Raw genomic sequence first — 20,115 nt, forward strand, 5'->3', positions numbered from 1 at the left:
GAGCTGAAGCCCTTTGGTTTCAGGTCCGGGGACCCCCTGCTCCCCGAGATACAGGCCCCTTTAGGGGGTGCCGGTATCCCTCTGCTTGGTTTACAGGTCGCGGTCACGTGATCGGGACCTTTAAATGCAGAGGGATACTGGCACCTCATAAAGGGGCCTGTATCTCGGGGAGCAGGGGGCCCCCCGGCCTGAAACCAACGCGGTTCAGCTCCGGAGACCCCCCCCCGACCTGAAACCAACGCGGTTCAGCTCCGGAGACCCCTTGCACATGTACACTACTGTAATGTACAGTACTGTATGTTAGGGGTTTATAGTGGACGGCTTCAAAGACAACAGCTCGCAAACGCCCCCATGTGTTTTTACACGGCATTGCAGTATTGCAGCCAGCCGGAATAAAATGCTTAAATCACAGCAGGGGAAATAACGCAATGCACTCCGGCCGAAAACAGTACAAAATCGAACATCACCGGGATATACCCAAATTTGCGGAACTAGCCGTGTTAGAATAAAGTTGGTCGCCACTGTATCTCATTAGCACAGGCTTAGGCTTTGTCCCCGCTGGTGCTGAGCTTGCTCATGCTTGGAAAGCTCTCCAAGCATGAGTGTGGGTTGTCCTTTAAAATTTCGCAAGCGATCGCGGGGGAGGGGGGACAGGGGTTAGGGGGGATGATGGAGGGGAAGCTGAGCGCGCTAGAGAGTATAAAAGTTTTGTTTATCTAAGCGCAAAGCGCTGGTGAGCATGTGTGCATGCGCATATGCGCACGGTCATATGCACACGTGCATCGCGTGAGTGGGACTTGCATATATATTTATATGCAAGTCACCTCGCCAAGCGCCGCCCACTCAGCGAGCTCAGTGCTAGCGGGGACGCAGCCTTAACAGCATGTTAAATTAGCTTAAAATATTATTACTCGGGGAACACCTGAGATACGTGGGATTTATGCTAATTTAATGAATTACAATATATTTGGCATATCCATTATCCGTTATTGCATATATCACAGGTATCTGAGGTGAGCTCCTTTTTGTGCACAGGTGTCTCTCCACATGATGTATAAAGGTGCGTTGAGGGGGGAGACTATCTATAGTACTTGGGATAGTACAATAATAAGAATCTCCTTCCCCCCCTTTATCCCCTAAAACCCTGAGAGCTAATGCCACCTTTAAGTATACTCTAAGTAACACATCATTAATTCCTTGTGTTAACTATAACGGAGCTCTGGGATAGGGGTTATTAGAGGGAGCACCTCTTTTGTATATTATTAGCACTAATGTATTTTATAGTTAACGCAAGCTTATGGCTGAAAACAACATGTAATACTGCATTCCTGAGCTTTGAAGATACCAGTTGACCAGTGGCACAGTTGCAGCATAAAGGGCCCCTGGGTTTCTGACTCCTCCTCGTGCGACGTCATGATGTAGCTGCATCATGTGACAGCACCGTGTTGATGGAGGAGGGATACTCTCTTACTGAGGTTCTGGTCTCTCCCCAGCTTCCAGTATAATTGCGCTATGGAACAGAGGGGGGCCTCTGTAAATGCTTGGGGGTTCATCACAAGTCACGAGGGAGGATCTCGACTCCCTTCAGCTCCCCTTTGCTTTGGCCCCCGGGACATTCCAGACGGTAGTTTCGCCGCTGTCATTGGCACTTAATGATGTGTTAACTTACGTTAAGGCTGCATTACGTCAATCAGGAAACTCTATAGATCTGTGCCTATGAGTGCTCTATTGTATGCCATTACCCAGAATCCCTGGCAACAGTGGAACAACAGTATACTATGTGATTATGGGGTAAGGTGGGTTTCTGGACCTATCTGATACACTGGCGACACACTTTATTCGAGCTCGGCTAGTCCCACGAATTCGGGTATACCCGGGTGTATTGAGGTTTGTGACTGTTTTCTGCCCGAGTGCATTGAGGTATTTTCCAGGCAGGGATTGAAGCATTTTATTCCCGCTGGCTGCAATACTGCACAGTATATATATATACTGCATTACAATTCATGAATTTATGCCATCTGGTAGACACGCGAAGCATTGCAGCCTATTAAATCCTAATCATTATCATTTAACAGATCAGCCGCCCGTCAGCCAGGCATGAATCCAGGCTGGGAAGGCAAACGCAACGGGGCTTGTCAGAGGTGAGGAGCGGCGCATTCCAGGTATCTGCCAGGTACATACTGGGTATTTGCTCGAATAAAGTGTGTCAGTGCAGTACATGGAATGTGCTAATAAGTGTTATTTATTATTCCTGAATGGTGGAGGGTTTTTGTAATGTTTTACTAACCCTAACTTTCTTTCTCATTGAAATGCATTACTACTTTATAAACCCATGAAGATTATTAAGTAGCTACATGAAATATGGGAGCCCTGACAAATTTAACATCTCATATTGATAACATAACTAAAACTTTAACATTGTAACTATTACAACTGTTAAAAAAATGCATTTCTTATCCTCTTTTCAGCTATTACACTACATAAAACGGGTGCGGTTTAACAATACTGCTGGACAGGAAGTGTTCTTTAATGAGTTTGGAGATCAATCCTTACGCTTAGAATATGTAAACTGGCAAGCTCTACCTAACGGCACAAGTAGATATGTCAATCTTGGCATTTCCATGGAAGGATCTGAGCGGGGAGTTACTAGAAGTAATAACACTATTTTCTGGAGTGGAGGCTACACAGAGGTCAGCAAAATTAATTCTGTACTGTATATATATATATATATATGTACAATATTTGATAACAATCAAACCCCAAAAAGTGTTTCTGGTGAGATATTGTGTCGCACTTGTTACCTTTTCGAGCCCACCTATCTATAGCAGATGATAAACGCTAAAGCCAATATAGGGGTCTTTGCAGTAAACACCGATAAGCCATTTATCACTAGCTTATCGCCAAAAAAGCCTTCTGCTATTCAGTAAGCCCAGATAAGTTGACGATAAGAGAGCATTTTGGCAAATATTTGTCCCGGAAAAAAAAATAGCCAAACGCGCAGCGATAAGCCACTTATTGGCACTTATCGGCAGTTTTTCAGAATCGCTCAATTATAGTAGCCCCGATCAGCTAATCGAGGCTAATCGCCACTCTATAATTGAAATTTCCTCTCCAAATTGCTTCACCAGAAAAAGTTGGCAAGATGTTGTGAGAAGCTGCCGATAAGCGGCGAGACGGCACAGCACTTAAAAACAAAAAGCATTTTCCCTGCATCAGATTGATGCCGAGGTTCTGCGGAGCTGATACACATTAATACCAGCACAGGAGACCACTGGCATGAATCAGATGCTTGAAAAATGCATTTACAAGCAACTTCATTACCTTAGCGGCTAACCGCTAAGACAATGAAGGGGTTATCCACCAGTGCCATGCTTATTGTGGGTAGTGGGGGTGGGTGAATGTGGTATTTGGCCTTGGGGTGTGTTTAGGCCTTGAGGGGGGGTTGCGGATTGACTTAACACCTTAATTACCTTAGCAGTTAATACCGCTAAGGTAATGAAGGGGTTAACCACTCCCGCTACCCACCCGGTAGGCATAAACACCCATCCTTGGGCCTACCACCCCCTTTACCTATCCCTGCTACCCACAACAAACAAAAATACACACAAAAACCCTACTAACCACCTCCTGGGCCACCAATAACCATTACATTATGTAATAAACACCATTAGACAACCCACCCACCATGCCCCCAAATAAAACCATTATTTATTTGTTTATACACATGATTAATACCATGGGCCGCGGGGGTCGCCGAGTGGTCCTCACGGATGTCTGGGGGACTTCATGTGGTCCCCGTGGGTCCCCACTGGCCTGCGGTACCATTTGTGTTGTAAAAATAAATAAAGATGGCGTCCATTTCAATAAATACACCTCCCCCAAACACATACAGTATAGTAATGTGCAAAATAACTATTATCCAGATATGGATAATAGATAATTTTACCATTATTAAACACAACATTAGCCCGCCAGCATTAATAAAGTAAATAAAACCATTCTACTTACCCCTGCCATTATGAAGGGCATCCTCATCAGCATACTGCAGGGCCATGTCCTCAGTTGCCAGAAAGAATACATAAAAAATACAATCTAATGGCTTCTAACCCCTTAATCACCTTAGCAGTTAATAACCGCTATAGTAATTAAGGGGTTAAACTAGCCTCCCCCATTACCCACCCAGGAGGCCTAACTACCCAGCCTGGACCCACTATACCCACCATATACCCATTAATTGGCATAGTAGTACATCATACCCATATAATATGGGCATGATAAGCTACTATAGCAGTCAATGGTCATCCTAATAAAAAAGCATGAATGTCCAAAATACACAGTAATACAACATATACAACAAGCACCTAAACCCCCAAAATAAAAAAATTAAAAGCACCAGCCAACCCATCAATTACCTAAATAAAACCACAAGCCAATCAATTAAAGAAATAAAACCACTAGGCAATCAATTAAATAAATCACACCACTAGCCAAACAATACATTTAATACATAAAATCAGTAACAACACAACAATTAATTAATACTACCACTAGGCAACACATTAATTAAAACCAGCAGCCAACAAAATATATCATTCAATAAAAATGCTAAAAAATCAGATTTTTTTTTAAAAGCCACCAAAATTCAAAACAATGTGATCTAAACAATAAATAGAAATAGAGAATTTAACAGCCAATTAAAGAAATGCATTTTGCAAAAAATGCATTGGCTACCACTGTATTCATCTGCACCCGAAACAGGCACAGATTAAAACATTAGCAGTCAATAGGCATTAAAAAACATAAAAAAAGAAAAATCCAATCAAAAAACTTGTAAAAATAAAATTACATACTGTACATTCAATATTGATCTTACCTTTATAAGCGTTGGTATTCTGAATCCTGTGGAATCAGGAAGCTCTCTCACACCGTGATGTCATGAAACTTAATCCACCTTGAAAATCCAGGACAGGTAACAAAATTCTTCTTTCTTTAATCTTCTTTCATCTTCTATCGTCTTCTTCTTGCTTCATCTGTGTTTATTTATTTCTTCTGTCTTCATCTGTTAATCCAATAACACATATTAAATCCATGATGTCGGCTCCTTGAGCTCAAATGAGAAGTCCGGCCTTAAATATGGCCTGCGACGTCACATTTGGGCGCAAAGAAGATGATAGAAGATTAAAGAAAGAAGAATTTTGTTACCTGTCCTGGATGTTCAATGTGGATGGTGTTGGATTGAGTTTTATGACGTCATGGTACGAGAGCTTCCTGATTTCACAGGATTCGGAGGGCCAACGCTTCTAAAGGTAAGATAAATACTGAATGTATGTAATTTTATTTTTACAGGTTTTTTGATTGGATTTTTCTTTGTTTATGTTTTTCAAACCCCATTTACTACTAAAATATTAACCGGTGCCTGTTTAGGGTACAGATGAATACAGTGGTAGCCAATGCATTTTTTTGCAAAATGCATTTCTTCTATTGACTCTTATAGTCCCTATTTCTGTTAATTGTTTAGGCTGCGGCCAGGCAGGGCGTACTGACGCTCGTGAGCTGCACCCTGCTCGGCCGGGCGATTCGTGGCCGGCTATAGTAATTTATCATGCCCATATTATATGGGTATGATGTACTACTATACCAATCAATGGGTACATGGTGGGTATAGTGTGTCCGGGGTGGGTGGTTAGGCCTCCTGTGTGGGTAAAGGGGGAAGGTGGGTAACGGGGGAAGGTGGGTTAACCCCTAAATTACTATAGCGGTTATTAACCGCTAAGGTGATTAAGGGGTTAGGGGCCATTAGATTGTATTTTTTGTGTATTCTTTCTGGCAATGGAGGACATGGCCCTGCAGTATGCTGATGATGATGCCCTTCATAATGGTAGTAGAACGGTTTTATTTACTTTATTTATGCTGGCTGGTTAATGTTTCGTTTCATAACCGGCACATGATCTATTATCCATATCTGGATAATAGTTATTTTGCACATTACTGTAGTGTATGTGTTTGGGGATGGGGGAGGTGTATTTATTGAAATGAAGACCTTCTTTATTTTTTTAAAAACAAGAATGGTACTGCAGGCCAGCGGGGTCCCATGGTGACCACACGAGGACCCAACGCCGGCCTATGTTACGAATTGTGTGTTAAAATAAATAATTTTATGTGGGGGCACAAGGGGTGGATTGTGTATTGGTGCTTACTACATATTTAAATTTTAAGATGAGTGACCCGGACATTTAAATGCATAGTAGATACTGGCACCCCATAACGGGGCCTGAATAACGGGAACAGGGGGTCCCCGGACCTCAAATCAACGCGGTTCTGCCCCGGAGACTCCCTGCTACATACTAATACACTAGTAATAAAAATGTAATTTAAAAAAATTTAGGCCGAGATTTGCGCAGGGTTAGGCGGCTCTATCTACAGCAGAAACAACTCGGCAGATGAGTCCTTTACACAGGAGCGATCATCTCATTGCCAGCTACTGGCCATTTTTGCAAATGTTGTATAACTGGTATTCGGGGCTTTCTGCATACTGTGATTGCAACACTGTCAAAATGGAGATTTAAAATCCCTGGCGATTTTTCCTATCGGACTTTAGTGCATAGACCCCATAGTGTGAGAAAAAACAACTAGTAATTAATCCCTGAACCTAAAATTCTCCTCATTATTGGCATCCATTCCAATATATTTTATTAGATTGCAACTGATAATGTGTTAAATGTCCTAAAGAAATGGAATGTTTCAAGAAAATAACACATAATTACTTATGCCAAGTGACCACTAGACACTATGAAATATGACGTGTTCATCTGAGTTAGTGATCATGTTTAGTAGCAAGTTGATAATATCAGTAGAGTGTCTTTTTTGTGGTTTTCTCCTTGATTAACCTAAATTTTTGCAAAGCTCACATTGCTCGGGAATGCCTGAAAATACTTGGGTGCAACAACTTTATTTGATTAACATGACATTTCATGAACTTCCCTAGAATTTAGCATAAATGGCAATATATACAGAGCAATGTGACTTGATGTTTTTTTGCTTCCATGTTGGAATTTGCAATGTACAATGACCCTTAATGCTGTGCAAATATTTTGCTAACTTTGCCATTTTTGTGAAACTACATTGGCAATTTTCACCTGATTTGAGAAAGTTGGTGAAAAAATTGCATATCTCTACATATCATACTGTATCTCTCGTACTAACTGTAGGTTCCTACATCCATATGCAGTGAGAGATGCCCTCCAGGATACAGAAAAGCTCCTAAGAAAGGGCAGCCAGTATGCTGCTTTGACTGTATGTTATGTTCAGGAGAAGAGATTAGTAATGAAACAGGTAAATAACAGTAAAATGTGTAGTACTTGTTTTCTCTCACACCTACTGTATCTTACACATACAGATGCAGCAGCCGTTATTCGAACATTTCACGGGTTGTATACGTGGGCATAATCATGTCATGGTGCGTGATTTCTTCAATCTTTAACGCGTTAAGACGTGTGTTGACTAGTGTTTTTATCGAGTGCAGAAAATGGCATTTTAGCGTTGTCTGCAATACCATCGAGAAACTCAAGTGGGTGATCGTGAATTGTAGTCTTAAAATTCTAATAGCAATTCAACCTGTCTTTTATTGCCGTACAGTACTTCAAGTGGGTGTAATTGTATTTTGAAGATTAACGTTACAAGTTCATACTGTGTAGTGTACATGGGAAAGAAGTCCTTTCTGAGGCTCCTTAGCTATATACAAATCCCTTAACTGTAGAAGATTAAAAATATGAGCACACACAACAAAAAGTATTTTGAACAAATTAAATGTTGTATTTGTACAGGATCATACTGTAAAGGGAAAAGGAATAATACAAAAATTCAACGTCGCTTCTTCTTCCAAATGTAAAATATTTATTCCGCGCATGCGTGTATGTCTATGAAATGCATACTGTATGCGTGTCATCACATTTCTGCGTATGTATGTATGTCTAATTGGAACCTTGTTGAAACGCATATCACATTTTGCTAGATACTGTATCTGCTAGACACTACTACAGTACTACTGCTGTTGATGAATCTAAATACAGTAGTAGCAAACACTTTCATTTGCTAGCTTTATACTGTATTTTGTACATAATTTACTGTACTGTATTCTGTACAGTATACAGTATCAATGACATTTTTATATATTTAAATGCCTTTAGAACTTTAGTTATTGTACTACACTACTGTAAGTGTAAAAAAATGAACACACAAAAAGTATATTTAAAGATTGAACTGTTCAAATGATTTATTTGAATTACAGGTACAGGTATAATTCTGTATAACTAGTTGCACCTTCCCCTTTCCCCCTTCACAAATCCTACAAACAAAAGCAAATTAAACTGCTTATCGACACCTTCCCCAGGGGCATTCATAATGTTTCAGGCTTTGATGCACAGAGCATTCATTGCCACTGTATTTATGTATGTCTCTATGGATATACATACAAGGGACAAGCAGTGGTTTTTTTTTTGCAAATGCTTGTTTTTATGTATTTTAAATGTATTTTGCTTGTTTGTTTAGAAATGTTTGAGCAATTTAAATTTTGTTTTTATTTAGTAAGATGTACTTTTTAGTGGTGTTTTAAATAGTTTAGTCCAGGGGGTGCTTGCTTTTTAATAGCGGCTTCTCTTTGATAGTTAGATTATGTTAGATGGTGTTTATTTTGAGCTTTCATTTATTTCATTATGGTTTTGTTTTGATGTTTAATTGGGAACTGTGGTTTATATTTTGGATTGGATTAATTGATTGGTGGTAATTTAGTTCTGTTTACTTCTTGATTTGTTTTTATTTTCTGATTGTTTGGATGGCTTGAATCTTGTTTGTGATTGTTTATTTTAGGTTAGTCATTGACTGGCATAGTGTTAAATGATGCTCATATTATATGGGCATAATGTACCCACTGTGCCATTCAATTGTTTTATTGGCATTTGTTATCAATTTAATTAGTTATGGGATGTGTTTTATTTTGCTACAGTATGTGGTGTGTTTTATTTTGATATGTTCTGTTTTTTATTTTGCTATGTGCCGGGTTTCATTTGGCTATGTGCTGTGTTTGATTTGGTATAGTGGTAAATCATGCCCATATTATATGAACATGATGTACCGACTGTACCAATGAATGGGTGAAGGGTAGTTGCCTTGGGTGGGTGTTTAGGTCGCCTGGGTGGGTAGTTGTAGAAAACCCCTTAATTACTATAGCGGTTACTACCGATAAGGTGATGAAGGGGTTAGGGGACATTAGATTGTCTTTTTTATGTACTGTATTGTTTATGGCAATGGAGGACATGGATGGTGCTGAGGATGAGGACGGCCTTCATCGTGGCAGCCTGGCAGGGGTGAGTGCAAGCTTTATTTACTTTATTTCTGCTGCTTATTTTTGTATTTTAAATGGAGATGCACTATTTTCCGTATCTAGATAATAGTAATTTTGTCCATTATTGTACTGTATATCTTAGGGGGCGGGGGGGTGAATTTATTTAAAAGTATTTTTGGGGGGGCACACGTGTGGGGGTCGCCGCTGGCCAGCAGTACCAGACACCTGCGGGGACCACCCGAGAGCCACGGACTCCTGCGGGGATCACCTGGGGACACCTGCCAGCCTGTTGTATTAATGGTGTGCTGAACAAAAGATAAACAATGCTTTTTTGACTTTCTCCAGCTCTTTTGTGCCAGCTTTCAGCTGGCGCGAAATTCTGGTTTTCTTTTAAAGCACAATTGACTTATCACTGTTTAGTGAATCACGCGGACTGGCAAAAAATGGCACATTTGCCGTTTTTTGCCTGATCGGACGTGTTTTTTTCAGAGGGCTGAAAAAATGCTTTTTAAGGCCGATAAAGCGCTATTATCACTGCCTGGTGAATCGCTGTATCGGCCTTAAAAGCCACTTATCACTCTTAAAAGCAGTTATTACTGATTAGTGCATCGCCCCCTGAATGTGAAGTCATTCTCACAAAATTCCCAAGAAGGGGGGAAGGTGCAACTACTACTCGAATGCTGTGATGTGCATGCGTGTCAAACCAGTCAAAGTAATTACTCAGCCAAGAACACAAGGCTTAAAGTTAATGTGTCTTTGTTTATTAAGGAAGCTCCCATGGCCTGGGGGAGTTAAGGATAATGACTAGAATCCTAATAGAGGTATATTAGTATTTTCCAGAACTTCAAGTGACAAAGGCGCTTCAGCACTGAATCCCTTCAGTAAATGAACAAGAAACCAGGACTGGATAAATGTATATGAGAACTGATGTAGTAGTAAAGTCCCCAGGTGGGCCAATGATCCCTGAAGGGTAAGGTGTATGGTTATGAAAACCCCATCAAACCCTCATTGGGATGGTCCCTGGACTCACAAGACATATTATCATATAATGAAAAAAGTACTCACGGAGATTCCTTGTCCTTATGCCCTGGTAGGCGTGCAGCCTAGTGTAGAGATGTAGATCTGAAAAAACAAAAGATATTCTGGCGCACAGCCAAGAGTGGGTCCCAAACAGGTTGAATTAAAAATATTGCTTTATTGATCAATCTAAAAAAGTGGAGGCACAAACCCTCTTATGCATTTCGTGTTAAAAACACTATCAAGGAGTACAAACGCGTAGGAGGGTGTGTGCCTCCACTTTTTTAGATGGGTCAATAAAGCAATATTTTTAATTCAACCTTTTTGGGACCCAACCTTGGCTGTGCGCCAGAATATCTTTTGTTTTTTCAGTATATTAGTATTGTATCTGGTAGTGTTAGGACCTGTGAACTGGGTCTGCCGTGTCGTGGCTCACAGGCTTACAATACTTTGGCCAAAGGGTTAAACTAAATTACCCTTTTTCAAGAGACTATATAAGTATTTTATTGTGTATTTTTGTCATATTGGATGTAGCATTGGGCTTCTCTGTCGCGTGTTGTAACGACTCGAATGCCTTTTGTAACTAAATTAAATGAGTCCATCTTTGCCTAATGTGTGTGCATCCTAGAATCCTTGGAACTGTTTTAAAATGTAATAAAGAGTTAACACTCACAGAGACCACTCACAGAAACAGTATGAAAAGTAGAGCAAGCCTAGCAAAAGTTGAAAGAATTGAATAATAAATAATAAATATAGAATAAAATATATTAATATTTATTTTTGTAGTTTCTTAGTAGAATTAATTACACATGCAAGTCTACTGTAATTATACCCCAAAATGCAACGTCATTGATAAAATAAAACAGTAGTGATGATAACAATGTAAACAAGTATTGAATATGAAAACATAGCATCATACTGTATAAGGTTTTGAATAAAGCTCAAAAACACATGAGGAGACAGAGAATCCTCCTGAAAGATCCTCATTAACTGCAGAGCAAAGCTAGGAATGGTTAGCAGGGTTTAAATACCCACTGTATGAGTAATTTAATTAGCTGTGAAGGTACAGGTAAGCAATCGCTCCCAGCACTGTGGGAGGGCAATTGCCACTAAAAGCCAAAAGGCAAAAAGAATAAATATTTTATTAATAAACCAAAGTAACACATATTAAATAGCACATACTCTAAACTATCATAAAAACAATTAAAACATATGTGTAACGGGTGACAGCCAGTCCAGGGATAATCGTGGTTGGATCCAAATTACTCTCAAAATGAATCCCGGAACCAGGTGAGTGGATCGTAGTAGGTAAGACACAATCAATGAATTGAGGTCAGGATGCTAGTGCATATCACGTCTCTATACCTCAGGGTGGAATATAATGCAGTGTAGGTAGTCCTATGCCATAAGGCAAACCATCATATCAAAGTACTCAGCGGTATGCTCAAAAGTGTATAGCAGGGGAGATACAAACAGCAAATAATGAGCTGTGCCCAATATGAACATATATAGTTACTGCAATAAGCAACCAGTGACTACCACTGCATTCAGAACGATCTCACCTGTTACTTCCTCATCCACGATGTCAACGCGATGACGTCATGCCTGACGTACGTTTCGCGCATAGGGGGTGGCGCATTCTCAACGTGGGAGGTGTTCAACAGAGTAGCGCTGCCCACTTATATGCTCCTGTGCTGTGCGATCCTTAAAGGTACCTCTATCTTTCACTTACAGTTGTAGACAGCTATATTAACCTCATAGGTATAGAAATTTCGTAAATAAATAAATAAAGTGGGGATTATACATATAGTGTCCTCATTCACTGATTACTCCTCGGTTCTGGTCACATACAATAAATGATCCAATGGGGTTGTGAGAACTGAGCTGTTCGGGCGATAAGTGCATTTATGGATAGCTAAATAGTAAAAGTATAGCCACTAATCACCCTATACAGGGGGTACTGGTCAAAGGGGTGGCATTTAATGAGGGCCAATATATATTTATATCATACTAATTCATGTTCATGTTATATACGTATATCATATACAAGGCAAACATAGACTTATTTGTATGTCTTAATAGTGTAGAAATGATCTAACCTATGCTGTCCACCTAATAGGTCAAAACGAACATCTAATTTTATGCTATATACCTGTAGTCCCCTAAGTTGTACATTCGAGCTGTTACATGCCATAGAAATCCGTTCCAAGTTTATATAAAGGAAGTATATATATAGCCCTCATTAAGGCCCTTTGGAATTAATGTTTGTAATGTGTAGATCCATTTACATTCAGTCTGCAATAAGATCTTGTTCCAGTCCCCCTTGCGTTAACCCCAAGGAATATGCTCAATACCAATAAACATCAGTTTATCACTAATTCCTTGATGTTCACTGATCACGTGTCGTGCAAGTGGGGTATCTTTTACATTCCTTATGGATCCAAGGTGTTCAAGTATTCTTGTTTTAAAATGTCTGAAGGTCTTACCCACGTACAATTTCCTGCAGGAACAAATGATCAAATAAATAACCCCCTCTGTAGTACAATTTATGTAATCATTGATTTTAAACGTACGTGTGTTTGTAGAGTTCATAAACTCAGTTGTTTTGGGCACATATCTGCAGGCCTTAAATCGTCCACAGGCGTATGAGCCCTTGGGTTTTTGATCTTGCCAGATACCACGTGGTTTGACCTGAAAGTGGCTTCTCACTAGAATATCTTTCAAATTTCTACTTCTCCTACTAGTGAGTTTGGGTGTAGTTGATAATGCCCCTTTTAGGTCAGCATCATCCAGGAGGATGTGCCAGTGTGTGTTAAGAATGTGATAAATCGAACCCCACTGATCATTGAATGTTCCAATAAACCGTATAGGTTTATAGTCACCACCTGAGTGGCCAGGATTTACATTGGCTAGGAGCTGTGTTCTCGTAGTATTTAATGCCCTATTATAAGCTCGTGTTAGACTACCTTTTGAGTGTCCTCATTCTAGGAATCTATTTGTCAGTAGATTGTTCTTTAAACTCAGATATGGTTGAGCAATTACGCCGTACGCGCAAATATTGGCCTGTTGGGATGGCCTTTATAACATGTTTCGGATGTTGACTCTCTGCTCTCAGTAGACTGTTTGTAGCAGTACTTTTTCTAAAGATAGTGGTTTCCAGTTTACCTGACATATCCTTAAAAATAGTTATATCCAAGAAATCTAAACTCAGAAGACTTGAGACAGTGGTTAGTTTCAAGTTGTGTTGGTTTGAATTTAACAACTCAACAAATTCATTTAGGAGATCCAAGGTACCTGTCCATAGCATAAAGATATCATCTATGAACCTTACCCACAGGTCAATGAATACAGTGTATGATTCCAGGGCATCGCTGAAGACCACTGTTTCCTCCCACCAGCTTAGATATAAATTGGCATAGGTGGGGGCACAAGTGGTCCCAATTGCGGTGCCCTGGATCTGATGATAGTATCTGTTACTGAACACAAAGTAGTTCTTTGTGAGGGTAAGGTCCAATAGTTGGAGAATGAACTTGTTGTATTAGTAAATCCTGCCCTCTAGATCTCAGAAAATGGGCAATGGCTTTCATGCCAACCGTGTGTGGAATGCTCGTATATAATCCCTCGACATCGAGACCAACCAAGAACGTGCTTTGACCGGTAGTAACGTCCTCAAGTTTTAACAGCACGTCCATGGTGTCCCGGAGATACGATGGTAGGGAACTCACAAACGGACGTAACAAATTGTCCACATAGACACTGGCATTGGATGTCAAGTTACCAATGCCAGACACTATTGGTCTCCCTGGGGGTGGGGTTTTCCCCTTATGTAACTTAGGAAGATGGTAGAATGTAGCTACCTTTGGATTCTTAATGTATAAGAAATCAAACTCCTTGTTTGTAATAACTTTATTCAATTTTCCTGCCTAAAGAATGGTAAGTAGTTCTCTTTGGAAGATGGAAGTGGGATCACAATCAAATATTCGATAACATGTTATGTCTGACAGTAGTCTCTGGCATTCCTTCATATATGCTGTTTTATCCAACACCACCACATTCCCACCCTTATCAGATGGCTTAATCACTAGGGTATCGTCTTGGCTTAACTCTCTCAGTGCAAAATGTTCTTTCATACTTAGATTGTATTTACTGCTGCGGCCGAGTTTATTCGAGCATTTGCCCGTTCTCGGCCGCAGCAGTAACCTGGCGCGCGCCCGGCACCCTCCGAAGCAGCGGAGGAGCGCCCTCCGATCGGGGTGCTCTCCCTCCCTCTGCCGGGTCCGCCGGGTCTCCCGGAACCCCCTGCCGCCGTTCCCCCACATCGCGGGACACCAGGGCTCCCTCGGGGAGCCCTGAACACGCGTGCAGGGGGCGCAGGCACCCGATGACGCGTGACCGCGCATCGGTGATGCGCGGCACGCTGAGGGAGTGCGGCTAGCACGCCGGGGCATCCCCCGGCTTGCGGTGCTAGCCGTGCTGCAATAAAGTGTGTCGGTAGTGTACTAGTCCAATTATTCAATTTTTCTAGATCATGTGTGACTAGTTCCGTAAACACTTTTACTTGCGCACTGACTTCATATGGTGGTGTGAATGTTGATTTAGCCTTCAACTGAGTAAACGGACCTTCACCTGGAGGTGTATCACTATCTATTAAGAGTTCTTCAAGAGCAGCTAAATTATCCAAATCTGTAGGATTCAAATTTTCAAGAGGTGTATTAACAATGCTTCTTTGTTGCCGCCTCGTAAAAAACTTATGGAGGAGAAGCTTTCTTGAAAAAAAGATTTAGATTTTTAACAATTTCAAATAGGTTCATCTTGCTGGTTGGACAGAAAGATAAACCCTTTGCCAAAACCTGCAGATGATATGTACTCAATTCTTTAGAGGATAGGTTTATGACCTGTATGTTTTTGTTTTTTCTTTTTGGCCTTGTTGGACTTCTGATAACCTGGATCCTTGTAACCCCATACTCTGCTGTCTCTTAGGTAATCATCCCGATCCCCTCCTAGTTTTCCTCCTGTGGTGTTGCTTAGATATGATGGCCCCTCCAATTCTAAAAAATTCCCTGTATTGGTCGAGGCTCCAGGGATAGTTGTTGGTAAATTTGGTTCAGTACTAGTTTCTTGATCTAGGTCACTAGTTGAACCTTCCCATTCTCTAGATGAATTCAGAGCCGCATGGCGACGTGAGTTCTTATTTCTATCTTTAAAGATTTTGTACTTAAAAATACGATTTTCCTCAAAATCTATTTTATCACATATAAAGTTGTTTTCTCTCTTTCAGCTCTGCTATAAATCTATCTACCTGTGATTTTAATTTTGACTCATATTTGTCAAAATTAGAGACTTCTCTCCAGGTATCAATTTCGGGTAATCGTTTCTTAATTTCAGATTGGATGGTATCAAATTTTTTGGTCTCAAACTTCACTAGGAGTTGCATCAATTCAGCTGAACATTTCAGTAGTATTTTCTCCCATTGAGTTAAAAAGGATTCATCACTAATTTGATGCGAGGGTGCAAGATTGTGTATAAAGCTCACAATTATTCTCTCCTTAATAAAAATTACATTGTGACATTAAATTTTTTTCCTCGTTTGATTTTTTCATCAGATTCTCAATGCGCAAGCAACATTTAAAAAAAGTGATATTAGAGATCCATCAAACTTCCTCCTTATCTTTTGCCACGTGATGTCAAAGTTTATTTTCTGGAAAAAAAAATAATGCTATTATTTCAGGTATTGCGCATGCATCAAGTCGTGTTGCAGTGTGCATGAGTAGAAGCATTGATACTGTATGGCAGGCATACTGTACACTACTGTAGTGTCATTGGGAATTAAAGCAGAAATTCAAGCAATATCCTACATGTGTGTTTTTTCAAATAAATCAGTTCTGTACTATGAGAAAAAACTTGTAGCATTTTTTAAAAATGTTTGAAAGACATTTTTAATGTTTCTAATGTACTGTAGGAAGTATTTCCAAATTGACAGCCCTCTTCCCCTTCTGATAGGCTCTGGCTCGTGAGCCCCGCTCTCTCCCTAGCAGTCCACCAAATGTATCTACTGTAGTAACTGCTCAGTCCATCATATTCAAGGACTACATTTTCCATAATGCTGTGCAAGATTTGAATTAAATAACCCTGAGCAAAGCGATTGATTACAGGAGAACAGACCGATCTGCAGCTTAGCTAATCACTTGTCTCTGTGCATATTGTATTGATGCATACAGTATTGTTTTTAAAAAAAGAATTTAAAAAAAAACGGCAGCTTGAACTGCAATTTTAAACTTAATACTGTACTGTATGTGTAATATGGTATACTGTAGTACATTATATTTACCTTCATTATAAACTTTGCCAAACAGGTAGTGATGAGCCAATGTCAGAGGCGTATTGTGAGAACAAGTCGTGGTCACTCCTGTAGGCTGCATTATAGTTGACAGTGGACAGCTGGCCTGCTACACCTATAGTTGACAGATGCTGAAGCTGGTAATCTTGTTTGCAACCATGCTGGTACGTGTAATCTGGTTGGAAATCAGGCTGGAAATCTTGCTAGTAATCTGTCGGGGCCAGGTAGCAAGGATTGCAGTTCACCAGGTTTTCACTGATGGTCGGACCGTTATTGTAAACAGGTTCTGGTGCGGGCGCTATTACATTGCTGGATTGGGAAAGACGAGTCTTATATGGATTTAACCTTTCTCCTTTTGCCGTTGCCATGATCAAACAAACTGTAAAAATGTGGGATCACACAACAATACCGTCTCTTATCTCCGGGAGGAGGGGCAATGTGAAAACATCAATGATCGTTAGTTAAGGTTTGTCTTACCAAACACTTCCACCCACGAACGTCATGTTAAAATTTGTAAAAATCATAGTTCGAAATGAAATATTCATATATTTTGATAAAGTCGCCATCTTATCTGTTGCAGCGTTAATTGCAGAACATATTACAAATTCATAACTACAGTCAGGTTTTTTTTATACATTTACGGAGTAGACATGGTGTCCAGTCAGCAATTGTGCAGGGATAAGAATGTAGAAAAAAGCCCACAGAATTTGTTTTAGAGGTTTTTATTATGAAACGCCTAAGTTTGATAACGTCTTCAGCGTCTTCAAGGACCAAGGTCGATTCACAATGGACCATTGTGGTACAGTACTGTAGACTTGGTTTTTATCTGTTTTTTAAACACCTGCAAATTGACACAGTAGCACAGTACTTACAATACACATTACAATTCATTCATTTCTGCCACCAGGCGGATACGTGAAGAATTGCACCCAAAGAAATCAGAATCTAGGAAATTCAAAGAAATCAACAGCGGTAAAACCAATTGTGACTGGTGTGATTGGCGGCATTCACAACAGCGTTCACGGAAGAATAACGAGTGAATGCCGTGTAGAATACAGCAGAGTTCACGAAAACGGCTGCGTGAAATGTTCGAATAAAGGCACTGCATCTATACAGTATGTCCGTGCTACTAACCTTCTGAACTAATAATTTAGATACATTAATACTGCACTACACAGCAGAGACCTTGACATTAGCAACCTACACAATTCATTACACATACAGAAATTCTTCATCGCTATCAGGTATCATTTACCATGTTAACTTAATGTTCCAAATAGCAGCAATAGCATGGATTTTCCATACTGGTTTAATTTCACATTGTCAGGCAGTGTTGACTAGCTCAATACAACATTTGCCTCCAAGTAGACACTCTCATTCCAAGAGAGTTGTGGTGACTTAGGTTATCAAAAGCACAAAGGCTCAGAGAAGAAGAAACTTATGCTCCAACACCTCAACATAATCAAATTAAAATACTTACAATTCCCTTGTGTTAAACATTGTACACCATGGAATCTTTATTCATTCAATCATTCAGCATAACTCTTCAAAAAGACATGGAACCTCAGTTTTAATTAAAAAGAATCTTCCTTTAACGCAATATCACAATTTAAAACATTACCCTAACCATCCCTTACTTGGCCAGTTTCAGTGTGACATTAGATGTAGATGGCCATATTTATGAATACAATGCTTTTAATCTGTGATATTTCTCTGCCTTTAGATTCAATAAGCTGTATGAAATGTCCTGATGGAATGTGGCCAAATGAAAGGCATGATGGCTGCAGGTTTAAATCCCTGGAGTTTCTGTCCTATGAAGACCCGTTAGGTGGCACGCTGGCCGCTCTCTCAATCGTGGGTGCTCTCCTCCCTCTGAGCATCCTAGTGATTTTCTTGAAAAACTCTGAAACTCCAATTGTCAAAGCTAATAATCGGGGCCTTAGTTATCTCCTCCTTATGGCCCTAATTGTTTGCTACCTCTGCTCTTTGTTGTTCATCGGTCATCCTCTTAACATAACCTGTATCCTCCAACAAATTACATTTGGGATCAGTTTTGTACTGTGCATTTCATGTGTTTTGGGGAAGACCATCATGGTGGTGATCGCTTTCAACTCCACTCAGCCAAAGAGCAACAGACCAATGTGGCTTAATTCTAGAGTGCCAAACACACTGGTACTTGTGTGCACAGCTATACAAGTGATTATATGTATTAGTTGGATTGCACACTCTCCCCCTTTTCAGAATAATGACAGAACAGCTAAGATAGGAACAATAATTGTTGAGTGCAATGAGGGAGCAATAGTGGCCTTCTGGTGCATGCTGGGATATATGGGACTTTTAGCCACTTTGAGTTTTGTACTAGCTTATGTAGCAAGAAAGTTACCAGGCAGTTTCAATGAGGCCAAACTAATCACCTTTAGCATGTTAATATTTGGTGTGGTTTGGGTCTCTTTCATCCCTGCTTACCTCAGCACTCGAGGGAAATACATGGTGGCTGTGGAAATATTTGCCATCTTGTCTTCGAGTAGTGGATTATTGGTATGTATATTTTTACCAAAGTGTTACATTATCATCCTGAGACCAGAGATGAACAACAAAGAATTCCTTACAGGAAAGAGAATGGCTCAGAAAAGTAAACTAAAATGATGATCCGTATTGGTGGTTTACATTATAACATGTAAATTATATTGTTGTCTCGTTTTTCTCAACTAATTTACATATGATAAAATGTAGCATGCAAAACAACAGAACAATACCGCTCGACCTCTATTTGTATTAGTTACTGTAGGTGCACTCTAGGGAATTGTGAGTCAACAAAAAAAAGCCCTCAAGGTAGAGAAAAATCCGCTAATTGAATGCATAATAACTTCCTATTCATCAATGTCAAAGGAGTATAATCTTAAATACATAGATAACGAACATAACATTAAAATACATCTGTCACCTTTTACCTTTTACCTTCCGGATTCAATTCACTAGGCAGGACAACAATGTTGAATAAAATGCACAAACACAAGGGAATACATACCGTCTGGGGGGGAGACACTAGCCTCAACTTGGTGCAGGGTGCCTGCTTCAGGATGGCTTACCCTGTCCGCTCCATGTCCAGAAAAAGATGGTCCTCTTCTCGGGAGAGCCACTGCGCTCTCCCTGCTTGTTTCAGAGCCTTCAAATTCTCAGAACTTGGACTGAGAACTTGGTCAAGAGAACTTGCTCCCAGCATTTTTCCTCTGCATGGCTGTGCTGCTCCAGCACCTCTATGACAAGCCCCCGCAGATCAAGTCACTGGACAAAGCCTGGAGCAAGTAAAATCGTTCCTTGGAACTTGGCCGCATTTTCAGAACTTGTCCGCGTCCTGAGAACTTGGCCGCAACTGCAGAACTTGCCTCAGGTAGGCTAGGCTTCTCCCACACCGAGTGCT

The 20,115-nt window shown here is 40.3% G+C and overlaps 1 protein-coding gene across 1 annotated transcript; it reads left to right on the forward strand.

Annotated features, from left to right (window-relative positions):
- Positions 1–598: 598 nt before the first annotated feature.
- On the forward strand, positions 599–19,340 carry LOC142498129 (vomeronasal type-2 receptor 26-like). The gene is made up of 4 exons (XM_075606635.1): positions 599–604; positions 2,469–2,690; positions 7,209–7,332; positions 18,418–19,340. Exons 1-4 carry the CDS (start codon positions 599–601, stop codon positions 19,338–19,340), a joined length of 1,275 nt encoding a protein of 424 aa, XP_075462750.1.
- Positions 19,341–20,115: the final 775 nt, after the last annotated feature.

Source organism: Ascaphus truei, chromosome 6 (genome assembly GCF_040206685.1).
Source record: "Ascaphus truei isolate aAscTru1 chromosome 6, aAscTru1.hap1, whole genome shotgun sequence".
NCBI lineage: Eukaryota > Metazoa > Chordata > Amphibia > Anura > Ascaphidae > Ascaphus > Ascaphus truei.